Below are 20,834 nucleotides of genomic sequence, written 5' to 3'. Positions count from 1 at the left end.
CACCATAGACTAAGTGGTGGACTGTCACTTGTTTGTCATTGTCACGCTGTCAATCTGTCATTGTCAATCTGTCAAAAACGTCAATAAACGAAATAATAAATGCCAAACTCAACAAAATGGCAGCGTATATCTGTCCCCCTTTTTTTGCGAACGTGTAAGAGAGACAAATTGTGGCGAGAGTTGGACCATCACGTTTACTATTTCTTTTACTCGATGAGTCCAATACTGACTGTTATGGCCAACTCATACTGCCGGACAATACGTAAACATTGACCGTGAGGAGTAAACGAAACGATAAACGATACATGCATTGTTCAATCTTGTACTAACTGTACTGTACAGTTAGTATAAGATTTCATAGTTTTAAAAATACCAAAGTCGAAATCGACTGTTTCCATACATCTACAGGCAGCGACACAGCGGAAATATTGCGAACTAAAGATGATCGAGTGTTTGCGAGTATAGCTTTCAACTTTACGATACCAATTACCACATAACTACGTCACCATCGAGAATGGTTTGCGTTTACCTACACCAATACCAATATCGAGTAATTTGGCAGTACGAGTCCTAAGTTTGACGTCCTAAAACTAGTAAATGACGTCATTTTCGCTTATGGATACGAGTCGATAGTCGAATTGTAACTCACCAAAAAATACTCGGTGAGAGAAGCGTGAAAGCTTATTGATAATTAAACAAAATGATGAAATTTAATAAGTGAAGTGCCTTAATTTGCCCACGGAGGCAAGGAGAATGTTTGGGAAGGTAGTCAAAGCTAACCTTCGTGATTGTGTAACTTAAATTTGGTTCAGCGGCGTAATTTGTGATGTGCGCAGTGTATCGGTCAAAGAAACAGGTTCTCACATAGCCCAAACCCTCCAGCAAGTTGAAGTGACAGTGAACAATCCATGCATGTCGTACTGGGTTGAGCATCCGTCAAAGAAACAGGTTCTCACATAGCCCAAACCCCCCCGTAAGTTGAAGTGGCAGTGAACAATCCTTGCCTGTCGTACTGGGTTGAGCATCCGTCAAAGAAACAGGTTCTCACATAGTCGAAACCCCCCAGCAAGTTGAAGTGGCAGTGAACAATCCATGCCTGTCGTACTGGGTTGAGCATCCGTCAAAGAAACAGGTTCTCACATAGTCGAAACCCCCCAACAAGTTGAAGTGGCAGTGAACAATCCATGCCTGTCGTACTGGGTTGAGCATCCGTCAAAGAAACAGGTTCTCAAATAGTCGAAACCCCCCAACAAGTTGAAGTGGCAGTGAACAATCCATGCCTGTCGTACTGGGTTGAGCATCCGTCAAAGAAACAGGTTCTCACATAGTCGAAACCCCCCAGCAAGTTGAAGTGGCAGTGAACAATCCATGCCTGTCGTACTTGGTTGAGCATCCGTCAAAGAAACAGGTTCTCACATAGTCGAAACCACCCAGCAAGTTGAAGTGGCAGTGAACAATCCATGCCTGCGTTCCTACTGAGTTGAGATTTGGTACCACAGCATACCTACAAGTACCTAGTGGGGTACCGACCGATGGACCGTTCATATTATAGAGTAGGTACCTAACGTGAAGTGGCTGAATGAGGATGCCTCAAGACTGGATGTAGAAGACAGACATCCACAGGCTAAAATGATAGATAATGATAATAGTGCATCTCGGATGAATCATTTTGTGCAGCGATGACTGGATGTAGAAGACAGACATCCACAGGCTAAAATGATAGATAATGATAATAGTGCATCTCGGATGAATCATTTTGTGCAGCGATGACTGGATGTAGAAGACAGACATCCACAGGCTAAAATGATAGATAATGATAATAGTGCATCTCGGATGAATCATTTTGTGCAGCGATGACTGGATGTAGAAGACAGACATCCACAGGCTAAAATGATAGATAATGATAATAGTGCATCTCGGATGAATCATTTTGTGCAGCGATGATTGGATGTAGAAGACAGACATCCACAGGCTAAAATGATAGATAATGATAATAGTGCATCTCGGATGAATCATTTTGTGCAGCGATAGCCATCCATACATATAGCTCGCAGAATGCATTTACTTGTAGCGTTGTAAGATCGATCACAAAGAGTATGTCACACCTTGATCATTGAGGCAAAGGTAAGATATGCACAATTTATTACCTACCTATACCTAGGTACCTAATACCTACATAATATTATTCTAAGCCTTATGGGTAGGTACATCAAACGTGTGGCTCAAATTTCCTACTAAGTAGGTGCCTACTTACATTAATTTATGATTCAATTATACATATAAGTTGGTACCTACATCTGATAAAATCAACCCATTTTTTCACCAGAATAGAAACCTAGGTAGGTACCTACCTACCAGGTATATTAAGAAACATACATACAATAACAGAAAATACCTACCTACTACCTACCATTACTTGCATCCATTCACAAACAAGAAAGTAGGTACTTAATTTATCTATATATAAAAAAGGAAAAGCTGACTGACTGATCTATCTAATTGAAATTTGTGTAGTCCTCGCGGACAAAATCGCGGGCACAATCTAGTATAGAAGGGTATAAGTTAGTAAAATTTTGTATGAAATGGACCTACCTACCAAATTTAGCTAGCTTATTATATTAAGTATTTTTCTAAAATAAATTATTATTTTCAGGTTGCAGATCATCTATGGTACCTAACCTATACTTACCAGATTATGTTGCCTATCTTCCAGCTACCTAAGCTAGGGCCACTAGAACCTAACTTAATTCAAGAGTCAAGACTGCAACTAACCTGGGGGTCATCAGACTTGTAGAATACCTATATAATTTGAACTGTTTATGATGTACCTACTTAAATACACCTTATGAATTTTACAGCTGATGTAAAATACTTATACGCATACCTACCTACTTATAGTATCTAATTTAAATTAAAACAAAAGAATTTAATTTGTTTTATTTCATCCTAAAAAAAGTAAGTTTTCAGATGATACTAATAATAGTTAAAAAGTATTCTGGAATTTGCCTGCCTGGATATTTCCGGGAATCTATGATCAAAACTAAATTAAAATGACAGGTTTATGTGTATTGCTGTTCCTTTCATAAGCTCCCTGCACTGCAGAAAAGGATAGCAATACATTTAGACCTCGTCTAACAGAATTAGCCACACTGTCCCCAACTGTTTGTGCACCAAGTCTCATCAAAATCGGTTCAACACTTCAAAGATTAGCTCACAATTTTTTTAATTATGAGCTTATTGAGAACGTAACAGGCAATTTTCAATTTTGTTTATTTGTATGAACATTTTGAAACGTGCAGCCTTGATGGGGGTAGCTGAGGTAAAAGGGAGGGGAGGGAAATCATTCCCTTGGAAGGAGTGATTTTCCGCCGGGGATGTATACTTTTTTAAATGATTTTTAATTTTGATAAAATTGTCATTGACTTAAAACAGCCTCGGTAGGGGGCGGCGGGGTAAGTCAACCCCTTCACTCCTTCAGCCAGAGACTCACTCACGTTTTGTATGGATGAATCCAGAGACTCCGGAACGTCCCTATCTCCTCTTCTTTTCTCCATCAAGGCGGCAAGTCTCAAAAGCTAGCCCGTTGTATGTAGGTATGAATTAAAATGCCTATAAAAGAATCTTATGGCATGACTAGCTATAAAAACACTATGTTCATAATAGAAAAGCAGAGACAAAAAACATTTTATTTACTATTAAATTTTTATATTGTTATAAAACTGTAGTTTGTTGCGCAGTGTTACTGCACTTAGATGACTTATGAGGATTCTGTAGAGTGTAGTCTTGATGCAGCAAAATCAACTTGCATTCTTCTAACAAAGTGGATTAGGCAGGTGGTGTGGTCATTCACAGGCTGTTAACATAACGTAACTAACTGGTCCACAGTTATCACTGAAAAAATAGAAATTATTGATCTTTAATTTTTTAAATTGCTAATTAGACAAGAACTATTCTTCTTATTTTACTATCTATCTTAATGAGGTCTAAGTTTTATTTATAATATTAATTAATAAGTAGATGATGCCCGTGACTTTATCCGCGCTGATTTAAAGGGTAAAAGTAGCCTATCTCCTTCTCCAGCATGTAACAAAGCTCCACACTAAATAATTTATACTCGCAACTTCATTTATCTTGTGGGAACTGTTCGATTTTCAGAGCCTAGTTTATTTAAAAATAGGCTATATCCATCCCCAGGATGAAAGATCTTTGTACCTTTTGTCAAAATTGGTTGAACGGATGAGCTGTAAAAAGCCAGCAGATAGATAGACAGATAACCTTTATACATACACTAAAATACAGCTCAAACTCAAGGTCCCGAACTTAATTACATGTCTTAAACAAAGAAAACTGAATTGATTATTAAAGAGTTGCCTTTCTGTAATAGATTACCTAGATGTTTTATTGCAACTTTAACTTCAGTGTACCACAAGATTATGTCTAAAATGTGTTGTCATTTATCAAGCGGTCAGTAGTCAAAACTGTTCTAACAAATATAATTATTAATGATGGCTCAGCCCTTTTTGAACTCATTTAATGCTAGGTACCTAGTAGACAGTAATTATTTAAGTAGGTAGGTACATATGAAGTTATGTTATGATTTAACTATACTCTTCAAACCTGGCCACTTGTCTATGTGTCCAAATTCAGATCAAGAGATTTGTATTACCTAGTAATTAGTACATTATGTGAGCGTGATCCGAAGAGAGAGAGTAAACTTACTTAAGGTCGTCAGTCCAGCGGGTTGGAGGTCGTCCCACACTGCGCTTGCTGATACGCGGTCTCCACTTCAGAACACGTCTGCCCCATCGATTCTGCGGCAGACGTGGCCTGCCCACTGCCAGTACAGATTTCTAATTCGTTGGGCTATGTCAGTCACTCTGGTCATCCAACGGATTTCGTTGTTACGGATTTTGTCCCTCAGAGTTACCCAACATAGCCCGCTAAGCGACTTTGAACTTGTGGACAAGGCCAACTGTCAGTGTCCACGTTTCAGCACCATACGTCATCACAGGTAGGACACATTCATTAAAGACTTTCGTCTTTAGGCTTTGGGGTATCGACGAATTGAAGACTTGACGCAATTTTCCAAATGCTGCCCAGCCCAGCTTATTTTTCTGTCAGCTTCCTTGTCGAAGTTGTTTCTACAAAGTTGTATTACGTACAATAATATATACCTAATAATCAGTAAAACTTCAATTTTCTAGTTAAAACTAAAGCGATTGTTCCGTTTGTTTCAGTCTCAACTCTCAGTTTCAGTTATGATAAAAGGTTATGTTGGTTTCGTTGGTTTGTTTTGATTTATTTTTTTACTGACAATGACAGAGTAACAGACTAGAAAGCGGTAACTTTTTTTTTAATCTGATGAAAATTTGGCTCTGGACACAAGTTTCTTGAGGTTTTTAGTGATCTTAGACAAATTACCATAGACACACACACCATAGACTAAGTGGTGGACTGTCACTTGTTTGTCATTGTCACGCTGTCAATCTGTCATTGTCAATCTGTCAAAAACGTCAATAAACGAAATAATAAATGCCAAACTCAACAAAATGGCAGCGTATATCTGTCCCCCTTTTTTTGCGAACGTGTAAGAGAGACAAATTGTGGCGAGAGTTGGACCATCACGTTTACTATTTCTTTTACTCGATGAGTCCAATACTGACTGTTATGGCCAACTCATACTGCCGGACAATACGTAAACATTGACCGTGAGGAGTAAACGAAACGATAAACGATAAATGCATTGTTCAATCTTGTACTAACTGTACTGTCGTATCTACGTAAAAATTTACGACTTTTTGTTTGTTAAAGTTATGAAAGGTTTTTTGCAACTTTGTCTTCTGGTAACTATAAGGTTTTTTGCAATTTCACATTGTAAGATAAGAAAATAACAGACCAAATCTAAAAATAACCTTATTAATGATGATGATCATGATGAGGTATATGTCAGGTATTGGTGAGTGATGATGACTCTATTGCTGATGAGTAAAATTATGTAGACGACTTGAAGACGAAAACTTGAAGGTAACGATGTTACCTTCAAGTTATTAAAGAAGTGTTGCGTCCGATGGACAACGGAGAGCGGTGTGTGATGATGAGCGGACCTCGCTCGCGGTGGGGCGGATGTTCTGATTGGTGATGAGCAGGACAGCTCTGATGATGACTTTACCTTTAAGTTATTAAAGAAGTGTTGCGTCCGATGGACAACGGAGAGCGGTGTGTGATGATGAGCGGACCTCGCTCGCGGTGGGGCGGATGTTCTGATTGGTGATGAGCAAGACAGCTCTGATGATGACTTTACCTTTAAGTTATTAAAGAAGTGTTGCGTCCGATGGACAACGGAGAGCGGTGTGTGATGATGAGCGGACCTCGCTCGCGGTGGGGCGGATGTTCTGATTGGTGATGAGCAAGACAGCTCTGATGATGACTTTACCTTTAAGTTATTAAAGAAGTGTTGGGTCCGATGGACAACGGAGAGCGGTGTGTGATGATGAGCGGACCTCGCTCGCGGTGGGGAGGATGTTCTGATTGGTGATGAGCAGGACAGCTCTGATGATGACTTTACCTTTAAGTTATTAAAGAAGTGTTGCGTCCGATCGACAACGGAGAGCGGTGTGTGATGATGAGCGGACCTCGCTCGCGGTGGGGCGGATGTTCTGATTGGTGATGAGCAGGACAGCTCTGATGCTGACTTTACCTTTAAGTTATTAAAGAAGTGTTGGGTCCGATGGACAACGGAGAGCGGTGTGTGATGATGAGCGGACCTCGCTCGCGGTGGGGCGGATGTTCTGATTGGTGATGAGCAAGACAGCTCTGATGATGACTTTACCTTTAAGTTATTAAAGAAGTGTTGCGTCCGATGGACAACGGAGAGCGGTGTGTGATGATGAGCGGACCTCGCTCGCGGTGGGGCGGATGTTCTGATTGGTGATGAGCAAGACAGCTCTGATGATGACTTTACCTTTAAGTTATTAAAGAAGTGTTGGGTCCGATGGACAACGGAGAGCGGTGTGTGATGATGAGCGGACCTCGCTCGCGGTGGGGAGGATGTTCTGATTGGTGATGAGCAGGACAGCTCTAATGATGACTTTACCTTTAAGTTATTAAAGAAGTGTTGCGTCCGATGGACAACGGAGAGCGGTGTGTGATGATGAGCGGACCTCGCTCGCGGTGGGGCGGATGTTCTGATTGGTGATGAGCAAGACAGCTCTGATGCTGACTTGGACAGCCGCCCGCTGAGAGCTTCTGACCGCTCTGAAACAAAATACACGATCATTGTTCTGTGACTCTGCAAAATAATAATTTACCTCCTCATTTCTAATTCGAATCGCTAAGATTTGGAAAACACCCTTCCAGCATCAGTTTTCCCCTCTAATTATAATATGGGTACCTTCAAGTCAAGAGTGAATAGGTATCTTCTAGGCAAGCGCGCTCCATCTTAGGCTGCATCATCACTTGCCACCAGGTATTGCAGCCAAGCGCTACTCTATAAATTAAAAAAAAATAAGTTTAACAAAGCAAAAGTGAATACGCATCTTCTAGGACTCTCCAAGCTGGACCTGTTCATTGTTTTCTTAAGCATGCGAACTTTATACTAGTTACTAGTAGATAGGTATATGTCGCATATTATTCGCAGTTTTCACAGAAAGAATTCACATCGCAGATAGAATTTACACAAATATCTTCTTGCTTTGTGCAAATGCTTTTCTATTCTACTTATACTTACGTAAATTCTTTCTGATGGGGTCTACGTCACAGAGAAAACACACAAGCAAAATTTCAAGTTTCTAGTTCAGCAGCGATTCAGTTTATTATTTTACTCGCGACGGCTCGCGACTTCATCCGCGTGGACTACACAAATTTCAAACATCTGTTTTACCCCCTTTGAATTTTCACAAATCCTTTCGTAGCGTATAATAGCTATCTATATGCCAAATTTCAGCTCGATCCGTCCAGTAGTTTGAGCTAGTTAGATCAGTCAGTCAGTCAGTCAGTCACCTTTTCCCTTTATACATTTATATTTAGATAAGTAAGTATAAGTGGGTTTCATGTAGCAAACTTCTCCTAAACTTGCGCACGTTATGGCTACAGTATAAGCAAATTGCTCTTTAAACTGAACCATTCAAACCGTAAAACTAACTGATCGTTAACGATCGTGCTTTCATCACACTTTCACAAACTTTACACAAGTATTCGGTGTATTTTGATTACGGTCGAACACCTCTAAATGAGCGGCAATTTTTCGTGGAAAAGCTTTTCAGAGAGGCTCTCTTTATAGAGAGCCTGTGAAGTTTGAGTCTGGCTTATTCAAGAAATTCCTTTGCTAATTTTAGTTTCGAATTTATTACAAACTAGCTGATGCCCGCGACTTCGTACGCGTGGAATTAGATTTTTTAAAATCCCGTGGGAACTCTTTGATTTTCCGGGATAAAAAGTAGCCTTGACAGGATGTAAATAGAAATCAAATAACTTTTTGACTACAATTTAATTGAAAATTCCTTAAAGTACGAAATGGAGTAGGTATGTATCTACTTATCTAGGTTAAAGTCGAAAACCAATACGAGTCAAATTACTCATATCTAACAGAAAAGGGTCAGCCCGCTCAAAACAAATAAATGGGCCGAATTCACTCAATGAGCTTTTCGACTCCATGTTTCAATCATACAAAAAGTTTGCAAATCGACGAATTTGAAAGTAAGATTTTCGAATTGCGGGAAATCCGTATTTATAAATCGTTGATTGATATATTGTTCTCTTTATAACACAATTAGAGTGAAAAGGATAGATCAAATGGAAAATGGATGATAATGGATATCGCTCGAGGCGGACAAAGAAGTAGGTAAGTAGATTTTTATTATCTTTATTTTATGTTAGGGAAAATTAAAGTGGTAACATACTTTAAACGTGCGACGCGATCTGATGAGATATGGCGCGTAGGTATCTATTGAGGTAGGTAATTCAAATTGCAGAATTATTATGATCATAATGCACACTGAAAAATCTAATGCGACGTGGCAACGTATAAAGTGGTATAAAGTACCAAAGGGGCGGGGGCGGTCCGCCCCAGGCATCGTTTCTGTAGAGTTAAAGAAAAAAATTGCGCTCGCTTCGCTCATGCTTACATTCCATGGTCAAATCAATTCTAGCTTAGTTTTTAGAAAGTAAAACTTGCAGATATTGACATTGACACGACAATAACGTCGCTGTTATTGCAAGTTTTATTCCTATAATCTATCCACGCAGAGAAGTTAGTATAGTGCTCTCTCTATTACGTAATCCCATACAAATGACATAGATAAAAATATCAGTGGGCGTTGACGATTACGAGTCACAAACATTTTCAAAAAAAACATTCGAAATTCAATTCGAAAATGTTTTCAAAAAACATTCGGAATTTAATTCGTGAACATATTATTTTCGTTTGTGATTGGTTGGTTGTGGTTGGGTGCCTCAAAATGGTTAGCGCACACTGAGATTTTTGTCACTGTTATTTGTATGGGATTACGCAACAGAGAGAGCCCTATACTCACTTCTTTCCGTGGAAAGAGTACAGCGGACATGTTGGATTACAGACGACGACGTCAGGTTTAGCTCCGGATGACAAAAGGGGATGTGTCTGCATCATCATCATCAATGATCAACTCAGCCGGCTCACTACAGAGCACGGGTCTCCTCTCAGACTGAGAATGGTTTTGGCCTGGCCATAGTCTACCACACTGGCCATGTGCGGATTGGTAGACTTCACACACCTTTGAGAACATTATGGAGAACTCTTAGGCATGCAGGTTTCCTCACGATGTTTTCCTTCACCGATAAAGCAAGTGATATTTAATTAATTAAAACACACATAACTCCGAAAAGTTAGAGATGCGTGCCCGCGATCGAACCCCCGACCTCCGATTAGAAGGCGGACGTCCTAACCATTAAGCTATCACAGCTTGATTGTCTTGATGTGTCTGCACATGGGTTAGGTACCATAGTAGGCTAGTTATAATTAGAAATCGACCTATTTGAACAAGTTTTATCTTAGAAAAATATCTGTACGTAAACAAGCCTGTTCGTCGAATAATAACATTGTTAGAAGCTTTCCAAGAAAATAACATGTACCTATCTGTTAGTTTAATACCACATTTGTAAAAGTAAGTTGGTATTATGTTTCAAAACTGGATTTTCCTTTTAGTTACTCCCAGAAAAGCAAAGAAATAAGATAAATTACAATATTTTCCTGTTTGCATAACATGTGCAAATGGAATTTTATACGAAACCGATGTCGGAAAACAGTATCGATTTCCTTCTCAAATGCTCAAATGATTTGATTTTAATTTCAATAGGTCTGTACAGTCCCGCTAAGCCTACAACTAGCTACGTCCAGCAGTGGACGTCTATCGGTTGATGATGATGATGATGATTTGCACTTTGGTGGCACATGTCACACAGAAATTACGTTTGCAAATTATGACCGCAAATTCCTGTATCTTTTTAATTTTAATTTTTTTTTTTTTTTTTTATAAAGAATATTAGCCATGTTAAATGACCAATATTCCCCTTTCCTCTCCAACTAAGCGTCAAGCTTGTGCTAGGAGTAGGTACGACAATAGTGCAACGGGCGGGGTTTGAACCGTCGACCTTCCGGTTTTCAGTCCACTCCTATACCGGTTGAGCTATTGAGGCTTAATTACTTAGCACAATCCGATTATGAATGCTTTCATCAAAAAACATCTGCGAAATCTGCGTATTTATTTTAGGAAATGTATACCTTTGTTTTGCTCTTTTATTCGGTAATCTGAGTGTTTAGGATTCATAATGCGATCTGTTTAGATAAACAAAACAAAAACATGAAACAGAAATTAGGGAGGATTTAAAAGTGGTTGTCTGTACACGATAATATCATAAGATTTTGACTAAATAATGAATTTAAAGAGGTTCCGAGACGGTCATGCAGCTTGACGTCAAGCACGTAGATTTTTGCTTGAGTCAAGCATTTTTTTTTAATTTATAGAATTTATAGATTTTTATTATTTTGACCGTTAACAAAGTTTGATTGAGTGCTTGACGCCTGATTGATGCGGTTTTATCATCTACACTAATATTATAAAGAGGAAAACTTTGTTTGTTTGTTTGTTTGTACTGAATAGGCTCAAAAACTACTGGACCGATTTTAAAAATTCTTTCACCATTCGAAAGCTACATTATCCACGAGTAACATAGGCTATATTTTATTTTGGAAAAAAATAGGGTTCCGTAAGATATTTGGGTTTTTCGGACACAAGGTGTAAAAAATCAACCAGAAAAGTTACTTATTTTGCGTACGCTGCCTAAACTATAAAAGATAGAACCATAAAATGTTCTAATTAATTGTAGATCTTATAAATATCTACAAAAAAGTCCGCGACACACTATACCCATCTATGTCGAGTGAGGCACAGCAACCATTTTTTTATTTAAAAATCTTGAATTTTTTTTGGACTACATTTAAACGCGTTTATTTTACTCATGCTATTAATCCTTATCAAAATAAATGATTTCATCACTAAGAACAGTTTATGGAGATAATATTTGGTCGTTGAATGATTAAAATTGGACGTTTGGTTTTGAAGTTATGGCGAAATTAAAATATTACGATTTCTGCTGCACGGCCCGTTGTCTACACTAATATTATAAAGAGGAAAACTTTGTTTGTTTGTTTGTTTGTTTGTTTGTTTGTACTGAATAGGCTCAAAAACTACTGGACCGATTTTAAAAATTCTTTCACCATTCGAAAGCTACATTATCCACGAGTAACATAAGCTATATTTTATTTTGGAAAAAAATAGGGTTCCGTAAGATATTTGGGTTTTTCGGACACAAGGTGTAAAAAATCAACCAGAAAAGTTACTTATTTTGCGTACGCTGCCTAAACTATAAAAGATAGAACCATAAAATGTTCTAATTAATTGTAGATCTTATAAATATCTACAAAAAAGTCCGCGACACACTATACCCATCTATGTCGAGTGAGGCACAGCAACCATTTTTTTATTTAAAAATCTTGAATTTTTTTTGGACTACATTTAAACGCGTTTATTTTACTCATGCTATTAATCCTTATCAAAATAAATGATTTCATCACTAAGAACAGTTTATGGAGATAATATTTGGTCTTTGAATGATTAAAATTGGACGTTTAGTTTTGAAGTTATGGCGAAATTAAAATATTACGATTTCTGCTGCACGGCCCGTTGTATTATATTATATATTATATAAAGAGGTAATGTCGTTAAGTTTGTTTGTAGGGGGTAATCTTTAGAACTACTGAACCGATTTTAAAAATTCTTTCACCAGTAGAAAGCTACATTATTCCTGAGTGACATAGGCTATACGGGATCTTTAAAAACCTAAATCTACGCGGGCGAAGCCGCGGGGATCAGCTAGTATTATATAAAGAGGTAATGTTGTTAAGTTTGTTTGTAGGGGGTAATCTTTAGAACTACTGAACCGATTTTAAAAATTCTTTCACCAGTAGAAAGCTACATTATTCCTGAGTGACATAGGCTATACGGGATCTTTAAAAACCTAAATCTACGCGGGCGAAGCCGCGGGGATCAGCTATACTTTTATATTTTTGCGGTAGTCACGAGTCACGACACGATTAGACACAATTCGCGGCCAGTAAGAAAGTATTCATTTTGTAAATGTATGCCTAGAGGTTGGCCCACTAAAATCTGTCTCTTTTAAAATTCGGGCAAAATTTACAGCAAAAGCAAAAGCAAGTTCGCTACTCAACAACTTGAATTTTTTAGCACTTTCAATGTTGGAGTGAACGAGTGCAATATTTTTCTAGTGAAATAGGCACTACAACTCTGTAGGTATGCTTTTTAATTGAAAATGAATATATAGCTGCTGTACTTGTACCTAGCACTATCTATGCACTCTGGTAGTAAAAACATTTGTCACACAAAAATAAAGGTAAAAAACCAAGTTCGAAACCTACCTTTGTCGGGGTTCCGTACAAGAAGGGTGCCAACGGAACTTTATTACTAAGCGTCCGTCCATCTATCTGTCTGTCAGCGGCAGGCTGTATTTCATGAACCGTAATTTAGCTGTAGAGAGTTGAAATTTTCACTGAATGTGTATTTCTATTGCCGCTATTGCAACAAAATTAATTAATCTATACTTCTATACATATTAAATATATACAATAACTGTATCAGTAACTACCTATGGATAACAAATAAACTATTAATAAACTTAAATCTAAAAAAACAACATTAAATTAAAACTAAAATAAATTAAATTAAATCTAAAACCTCATCGAGACCACCGCAGCGAGGCATTGTACCCAAGATGCTGGCAGCATTACCCCTTTGGATGGCCAAACTAATTCTTTGGCCAAGGTAGCTGCCAGCTCTCGGGTCCCCGGTTGACTCGATAACTCTTTTCGCAATTTCTTCAAAAAGAGCTCGAGCCCCCGGGCCCCACGGCCCCAAGGTCTCCACACCAAAAGGCACGAATACGAAGCTCCCATCGAGGTTTTCATATTTGCGCCTCTTGGCCTGTTCGGCGCTGATGGCCGCTGCACCCGCCATAGAGGAGGTCGCCTGAATGTGGGATGCAGCTCAAGTGTCTACACAAGTTGCATCCCACATTCAGGCGACCTCCTCTATGCTCGACCTTCTAGACTATTACTTATACTTACTAATTATTACCATGCCATGCTAAGTCTATGGGCTGCCATCACCGGCCGCCATGGATAGGTTACTTTTTGTCCTGGAAAATCAAAACTTCCCGTAGATTTTAAAAACCTAAAGCCACGCGGGCTGGGCGGCGGGCATCAGCTAGTATAAAATAAAAATCTCTTTTAGGTACCTACTCTTCTTTTCCGTAAATAGAAAATACATAGGTAAATAGTAAAAAGCTGTAAGCTGTAGAGTACAAAAAGGATAGGAACTCTATTCAAATGCCGTTCGAACCGTTGGGAAAGGGAACTCTAAAAACACGCTCGCGCTATATTTTTTACCAGAATAGCTACCAGTATTTTTACGTAAACTATTTCTGTACCCTCTAATCGGACTTTAGCGTAACATACAGGGTGTAACCAGAACGCTAGCAAAAACTTAGCATAATTGTTATACTACCTAAACACAATCCAATATCAATATCATTTGCCTCATTTTGTAGTTTTTGTGATTTAGTATTTTTCAAACCCACAATGTATAGTGTTCAAATCTGGGGTCAATGCCCCCCCTACGATGGACCCCGAATGGCCTACTTACGCAACGTTATTTAGCGTTAGTCAGATGTTTTATTTGCAATGGTAAATTAAAACTACCTGACTATTCATAAACACTTGTAAAAAGTTTACATGAATAAAAAAACATTCTATTCTATTCTATTCTATTCGATATATCGTAAACTTTTTAAAATATAAGATTTTTTTTACCTCTCTTCATTTTTACTAGCTTTCTGGTTACACCCTGTATATTGCATCTCGGGGATGTATAAGGGCTACTTTTTATCTCAGAAAATCGAAGAATTCTCTTGGTATTTCAAAAAACCTAAATCCACTTGTACATTATAGTGTTTTAGTGATATGGTCTGTTTTAAAACATTTTTGCCCCACGCCGCTCTGTTTCAAAGACACTAGACCCTTAAACCTAATTAAATAAGTACCTAATCCAAAAAGTAAGGTTATGTTCTGTTCTGTTCTAATTTAATACACGTTTGAAAACTTGAGCCATTCATATTCTAAAATTATTGCAAAAAAAACAAAGAGAGAGAAAAGTAAGAAAAAGAACAAGCCAAACAACAACAATTACTTAAATAATGTAATTCAAACTTTACAGTTTACAGTATTTCATGAAATTGCCACCATATTTTTAATTTATTCCCATAAAGGCTAAGCACGAAACGTTGCGTGTCATTTACCACAACTTTTTGTACTTTTGCATAATTTACAACTATTATGCTATGTGGTATAGAGGCGCCATTTCATTAGGCCAATTTTGATATTTTTACTATAGGTACCTACTGTGTATATATGGAGTGAAATAGGGGTTTGAAATTTGTTTAGTCCACGCGGGCGAATTTGCGAGCATAAGCTATAGTTAAGTATAATATTAAGTACTTACCTATATGTTTTGTACATAAATAAAATCAGTTATTTGAAATAGTAGCTAACCTAATCGCGCATAATATGAAATAGCACTCCAACATAAAACAAGGGGTTTTAATTAACTTTTCGAATTAACATAATTTCCTGGCAGGGGTTTGGAATTTGACGACCTCCCTGGCGCAGTGGTGAGCGCTGTGGTCTTAATAGTGGGAGGTCCCGGGTTCGATTCCTGGCAGGGGTTTGGAATTTTATAATTTCTAAATTTCTGGTCTGGTCTGGTGGGAGGCTTCGGCCGTGGCTAGTTACCACCCTACCAGCAAAGCCGTGCCGCCAAGCGATTTAGCGTTCCGTTACGATGCCGTGTAGAAACCAAAGGGGTATGTGTTTAATAAAAACTGCCATACCCCTTCCAGGTTAGCCCGCTATCATCTTAGACTGCATCATCACTTACCACCAGGTGAGATTGCAGTCAAGGGCTAACTTGTATCTGAATAAAAAAAAAAATTCGGCAGTCGGGTAAATTACTCAGTGTAATTTTTTGTTTGGTTCTCGCCGACGATTGTGTTAAATATTCATGGCACAATAGCCAGGGCGAGAATTTAAAAAAGAAATTGTACCTACCTACCAATGCTGTAATTGTAATTGTAGGCTCTTCTCAGACCTGGGCGCGTTTGGAACCCTCGTAGTTTTAAGTTCGCGTAAAAGTTATCACCACTTTATCTTACAAATCTAACAACCGACAATCAAAAAGTGTAATTTATTACCTATTTTGAATATATTATTTAACTAGCTGACCCGCCCCGGCTTCGCTTGGGTGGAGTATTTCGGACTGGGAGTGTCATCGTGAAGCCGTTGCTTGATACCTAAAATATCAATTCACTATCAGAAATTGTAAAATCCCCACGATTTAGGACTTTAGTACTTTGCATACTTCAATGATGTAGCCTATGCTTGGTAGGTACCTAAATTAATTTTGCATCATCCGCAGTTTCTGAAACATTATAGTTTAGGAGTGCTGTACCCTACATCATCAGGGTTGAGGAGTTGGGACTTGAAGTCTGAGAATAAAGTCGTTGCTTGGTACCTACAATATGAATTCACTATGAACACTTCCTGAATCTTGATAACTCAGGCGGACAGTAACCCTGCAGCATCAGGATTAAGGAGTTGAATCCAGAATTTTTCATGTGACCACCACGAAAACTTTTTTTGTTGATTTTAAAAAAAATTTTGCAAATCGGTCCAGAAACCTCGTAAAAATCGATGTAGAAAAAAGAACCACCTCCTTTTTTGAAAGTCGGTTAAAAACCGATGACCTTGAAATATTTACGGAACAATCTTTAAAATATCCCCTTTCTAACAAAAAAAAATGAATGAAATCGGACTACACGTTAATGAATTACAACTCAGTATACATTTTAACTTTCATCCCCTCTCCTACGGGAACCATGCTGAATTTCGGGATAAAAAGTATCCTATATTCTTCCTCATAGTATGACCTCAAATCGTACCAAGTTTCATTGGAATCCATCCAGTAGTTTCAACGTGATGCGCGGCCGTGATACAGACAGACAGACAGACAGACAGACAAAAATGAAAAAAATTACAGTTTTGGGTTCAGTATCGATTATAGAGTGCAATGTACAGAATTTGACCTGTTACAGTTTTATTATAAGTATTGATTTGATTTGATTGTTTAAATTAATAACGCTGAGTAGTAACAAAAACACTACTGAACCCATTACTTATCTAGTCCACTACAGAGCACAGATCTCCACTCAGAATGGGAAGTGTTTTGGCCATAGTCCGTCATGCTGGTTTAGTGTGAGTTGGCAAACATCACACACCTTGGAACGAGCAAAACTTTACGAAAGGTAGCAATTTTTGTAGAATTTTAAGCAATTCAATATCACTTGCTTTAACGGTGAAGGAAAACATCGTGAGGAAACCTGATGCATGCCTGAGAGATCTCCATAATATTCTCAAAGGTGTGTTAAGTCTGCCAATCCGCACTGGCTAGCGTGGTACACTATATGACCCAAACCCTTCTCATTCTAAGAGGAGACCAGTGCTAAGTAGTAGTGGTGGTAATTTTTTTTAATCTACGAAAATGACTACAATTGCGTATTTGACTATATCAAAAATAAATTATTTCCAAGTGATTATTAAAAAGAGGGTCTATTTAAAATACGTACGTCCACGTTCTTTGTTAGTTTTAAGTGTAATAACCATTTTAAATTATCGATTAAACTAAAAAAGTACATCATTATGATGAGGCGTCATATTCTAATATTTCATAGAATATCGCATACTAAGTGCGCGTTTTGACGTTTGATAAAAAGTTACTGATTTGACTAGTTGTCAAATACCGTATTGATACTGGTTGTCCATTGAGTCTCCCGGATGTGGACGTGGCATTTTGTATGTATGTAATGTTGAATAAGTAGTTACTTGGTGGCGGAGAATGCTTCTTGCTGGACATCTCGTTCAGCTCCTGTCAGCTGCAGCGCACGCACCCGATCATCGAGCCCAGTGCGCCCAAGCGACCAGCTCACGAGGGGAAGAGATGGACTGCTACGAGTCCCATGCATCTGGAAAGAGCGAAAGGAAGATATCATATGAAACTGAAGAAAACAAATTAGTCGGAATCAAAGATAATATATTAATGTATATATTATCTTTGGTCGGAATGGAAGAAAAACGTTTGGTTTATTTTTGCACGACTGCCCAAAACAGGGATGCCTAACATTACAAGGGGGCTTTCGTTTTGAATAGATATGTGAGAGAATAATATTTTAGCTTTCAAGAATCCAATACCCTTCTATAATTCTATATTGTATGAAATTTTCAGATATTTTCTCGTCTTTTGAACTATTTAAATAGCCACAGTACTGAGTACCCTCGAAAAAACTTTTACCGGTATAGTTTCAGAACTTCAAATGTAAATTAGTTTGGTCTGTAACAATGCTAAAAAGTATTCGAACTGTAATGTCTCCTAGGGGCACTTTTCATTTACCCAACTCTGTGACAAGTGACAAGTTTTTACATGGAAAAGTTACAAACAAGTCAAAAGTTTATATAAAAAGCTACACTCAAAACGCTCTTTTTGACTCATTGAACTTGTTTGTACCTAATAAAACTTGAAATAAAGACGGACGTTTTGACAACTTTAAGGTAAAGGATCTCTGTCCGATAGGCACTTGTCCCATCGGTGACGATTAGCGAGAAACGAGTACCTAAAAAGAGTTGAGTGTTTTTGTTTATTGGTTTGTTCTTCAATTACGTCGCAACGGAGCAACGGATCGACGTAACTTTTTGCATTAGTATACTAAAAACCTGGAGAGTAGTTGGTATAGGCTACTTTTTATCCCAGAAAATCCAAGAGTTTTCACAGTATTTTTAAGAACTTAAATGGTCGAGGACTCAGCTATAGCGGGCATCAAGTTGATCATAAATAATTTGACCACATTAACTGCCTTTTAGTGTTTAAAAAAACGCGTAATTCAAGTTTCAGCGGCCTATTTCCCCGAAAACCATCTTCTGTCATTGCAGTTTAGTTCTTAAATGTTTTCGTTTTAAGGTTTAAGTTAAAGTTGCATATTTAGGGTCCTATTCGTGAGAGAGAGCACGTGGAATACACGCGACACCACGGGTCACGTTACCAGAACACGCAATACTAATTTAATAATTAATTTTATCAACAGAAAGGCCGTAGGTATTTTATACTAGCTGGCTGGCCCATACCGGCTGCGGTTGAAATATCTGAAAACCTTAGAGTACAGGCTGTAACCAGAACGCTGGTAAAAATGAAGACAGGTGATAGTACTGTGGCCCTACCGCGGTTGATTGACAGCTACAATGTCACGATCGCAATCATCTCTGATTGGTTAATGCTCGCTCACTATTGGCCACAATGCATTGTTGCAACAAGAATCGCACAAATTCAGCCAATCAGAACAATTGAGATTGTAATAATGATTGATGCAGGTTTTAGACAATCGCCCTACGGATGATTACTGATATGACACCACAAAAAAAACGCGAAAAAAAAAATTAAAATCCTATGCCTAACTAATTTTGTAAAAGTTTACGATATATTGCAAATAAAACATCTGACTGATGCTAGAGGTCAACGAACGTCGCGTAAGTAGGCCACTCAGAGTAAATCCCGATAAATTATTACTAAACCGCAACTTGATACACGTATCGACTTTCTAGTTGACACAATATCGTAGATACCGTGTTCCCTATCACTTCCAACTTTGTCAGCTTATCTTTGCCACGGATAATCCATTGTTAGAGAGCGGTCGTGTATTAGAATTAGAATAGATAAGGCCCTCCTTACACGGGGAAACGGCAACGCAACCTAAGTTGCTTGGCAACTGCCAACTTGAGTTGCCAGCCATGATGCAACAGATGTTCTCACATGACGCCACTCTACTTGTAACTATTTCAGTCATAAGTATAATACTATACAGTACTATACAATACTATAGATACAGTATGCGACAGGTTGAAATGGCAATCGGGGAGGGGACGCCCGCACACCCACACAGCCCCCGCGCTTATGCGGTTGGCGAGCGCGGGTGACGTGCGAGTTTGCGGCGCGTCCCCCGGGCTCATACCCCGATCTGTCGCGTACCATACTTGTAGTTAAGTGAATCGTTAAGCTTCATTTACGCCAGAGTCCAGGGTAACATAATGCGATTGAAGCATTTTTCATTTCCATTTTCATGAGCATTGTTACATATTGTTGCTCCGTTGTAAAACAGCCTTTACTTTACTTTAATTTGATATGACTATGGATGGATAATTAGCACAAATAAATAGGTAATTTGAATTGAAAGGCTTACAGAGGTCGCGTAGGCGACGTCTAGACGCGGAATTAACTTCAAGGAATTGTTGTATTGCGTGCAGTTGAATAACTTGAATTACTGCACAACTTTGGAAGGTGCCCAAGTACTTTGTTTGTTAGGTCTACATATAAGGGACAATTTTGTCGACAGCATAGTACTCATCAGTACCCGTAGTACAAGATTTTACGTCTCACCAAACCAAACCAAATTTGAGAGTCGAAATACTTCCGCGTTACAGTAAACTGGCTCTTAAATGCCTTGTTTTAAAGCTCAAGTTTGTCTACACTTCTACAGCGGAAACATTGCGAAATCAAAATCAGTGGCATTGAATATTTGACTTTAATTCAAGGCTGTTTAGGTCCATTTTACTGTAACGCGGAAATATTTCGACTCTCGAATTTGGTTTCGTTTGGTGAGACGTAAAATCTTGTACTACGGGTACAGTACGAGATTTTATGTCTCACCACCGTTTATAGTATTCGAGTGTCGAAACACTTCCGCGTCCTAGTAAACTGGATCTTATCTGCATTGATTAATAAAGCTCAAGTTTGTCTACACATCTACAGCCAGCGCTCCATGCGGAAACGTTTCCAAACTAAAATCAATGGCATTGCATTTCTTACTTTAATTCAAAGCTTTTTAGGTCCATTTTACTTTGACGTTATTGTGTTTGACTCTCGAATTCTAGCAACGTTGGAGGGACGTAAAATCTTATACTAAGCAGTCAGATTCTGGTATCGATCCCACAGTCAAACAATAAGAATTTTGCGTTCATTTCTTCATATTATGGTAAAAATAGGTACTTATAGTCCGCGACAGGTCGAGATGACAATCGGGGTGGGAACGCACCGCACATCCGCACAGTCCCTGCGTTAACCCAGTGTGGG

At 38.4% G+C, this 20,834-nt stretch overlaps 1 protein-coding gene across 1 annotated transcript in view; it reads right to left on the bottom strand.

Annotated features, from left to right (window-relative positions):
• The window catches only part of Mctp (multiple C2 domain and transmembrane region protein), an 80,516-nt gene extending 62,857 nt beyond the window's left edge, over positions 1-17,659 (bottom strand). Inside the window, exons 1-2 of the mRNA XM_034970533.2 lie at positions 17,543-17,659; positions 7,094-7,254 (exon numbers count right to left, since the gene is read on the bottom strand). Of these exons, the coding sequence (XP_034826424.1) occupies positions 7,094-7,254; positions 17,543-17,573 (192 nt within the window). The 5' untranslated portion in view covers positions 17,574-17,659. The remainder of the gene's footprint in view (positions 1-7,093; positions 7,255-17,542) is intronic.
• Positions 17,660-20,834: the final 3,175 nt, after the last annotated feature.

This window comes from Maniola hyperantus, chromosome 7 (genome assembly GCF_902806685.2).
Source record: "Maniola hyperantus chromosome 7, iAphHyp1.2, whole genome shotgun sequence".
Classification (NCBI taxonomy): Eukaryota; Metazoa; Arthropoda; class Insecta; order Lepidoptera; family Nymphalidae; genus Maniola; species Maniola hyperantus.
Note: the sequence above shows the minus strand (reverse complement) of the source record. Positions and strands in the feature narration are given on the sequence as shown.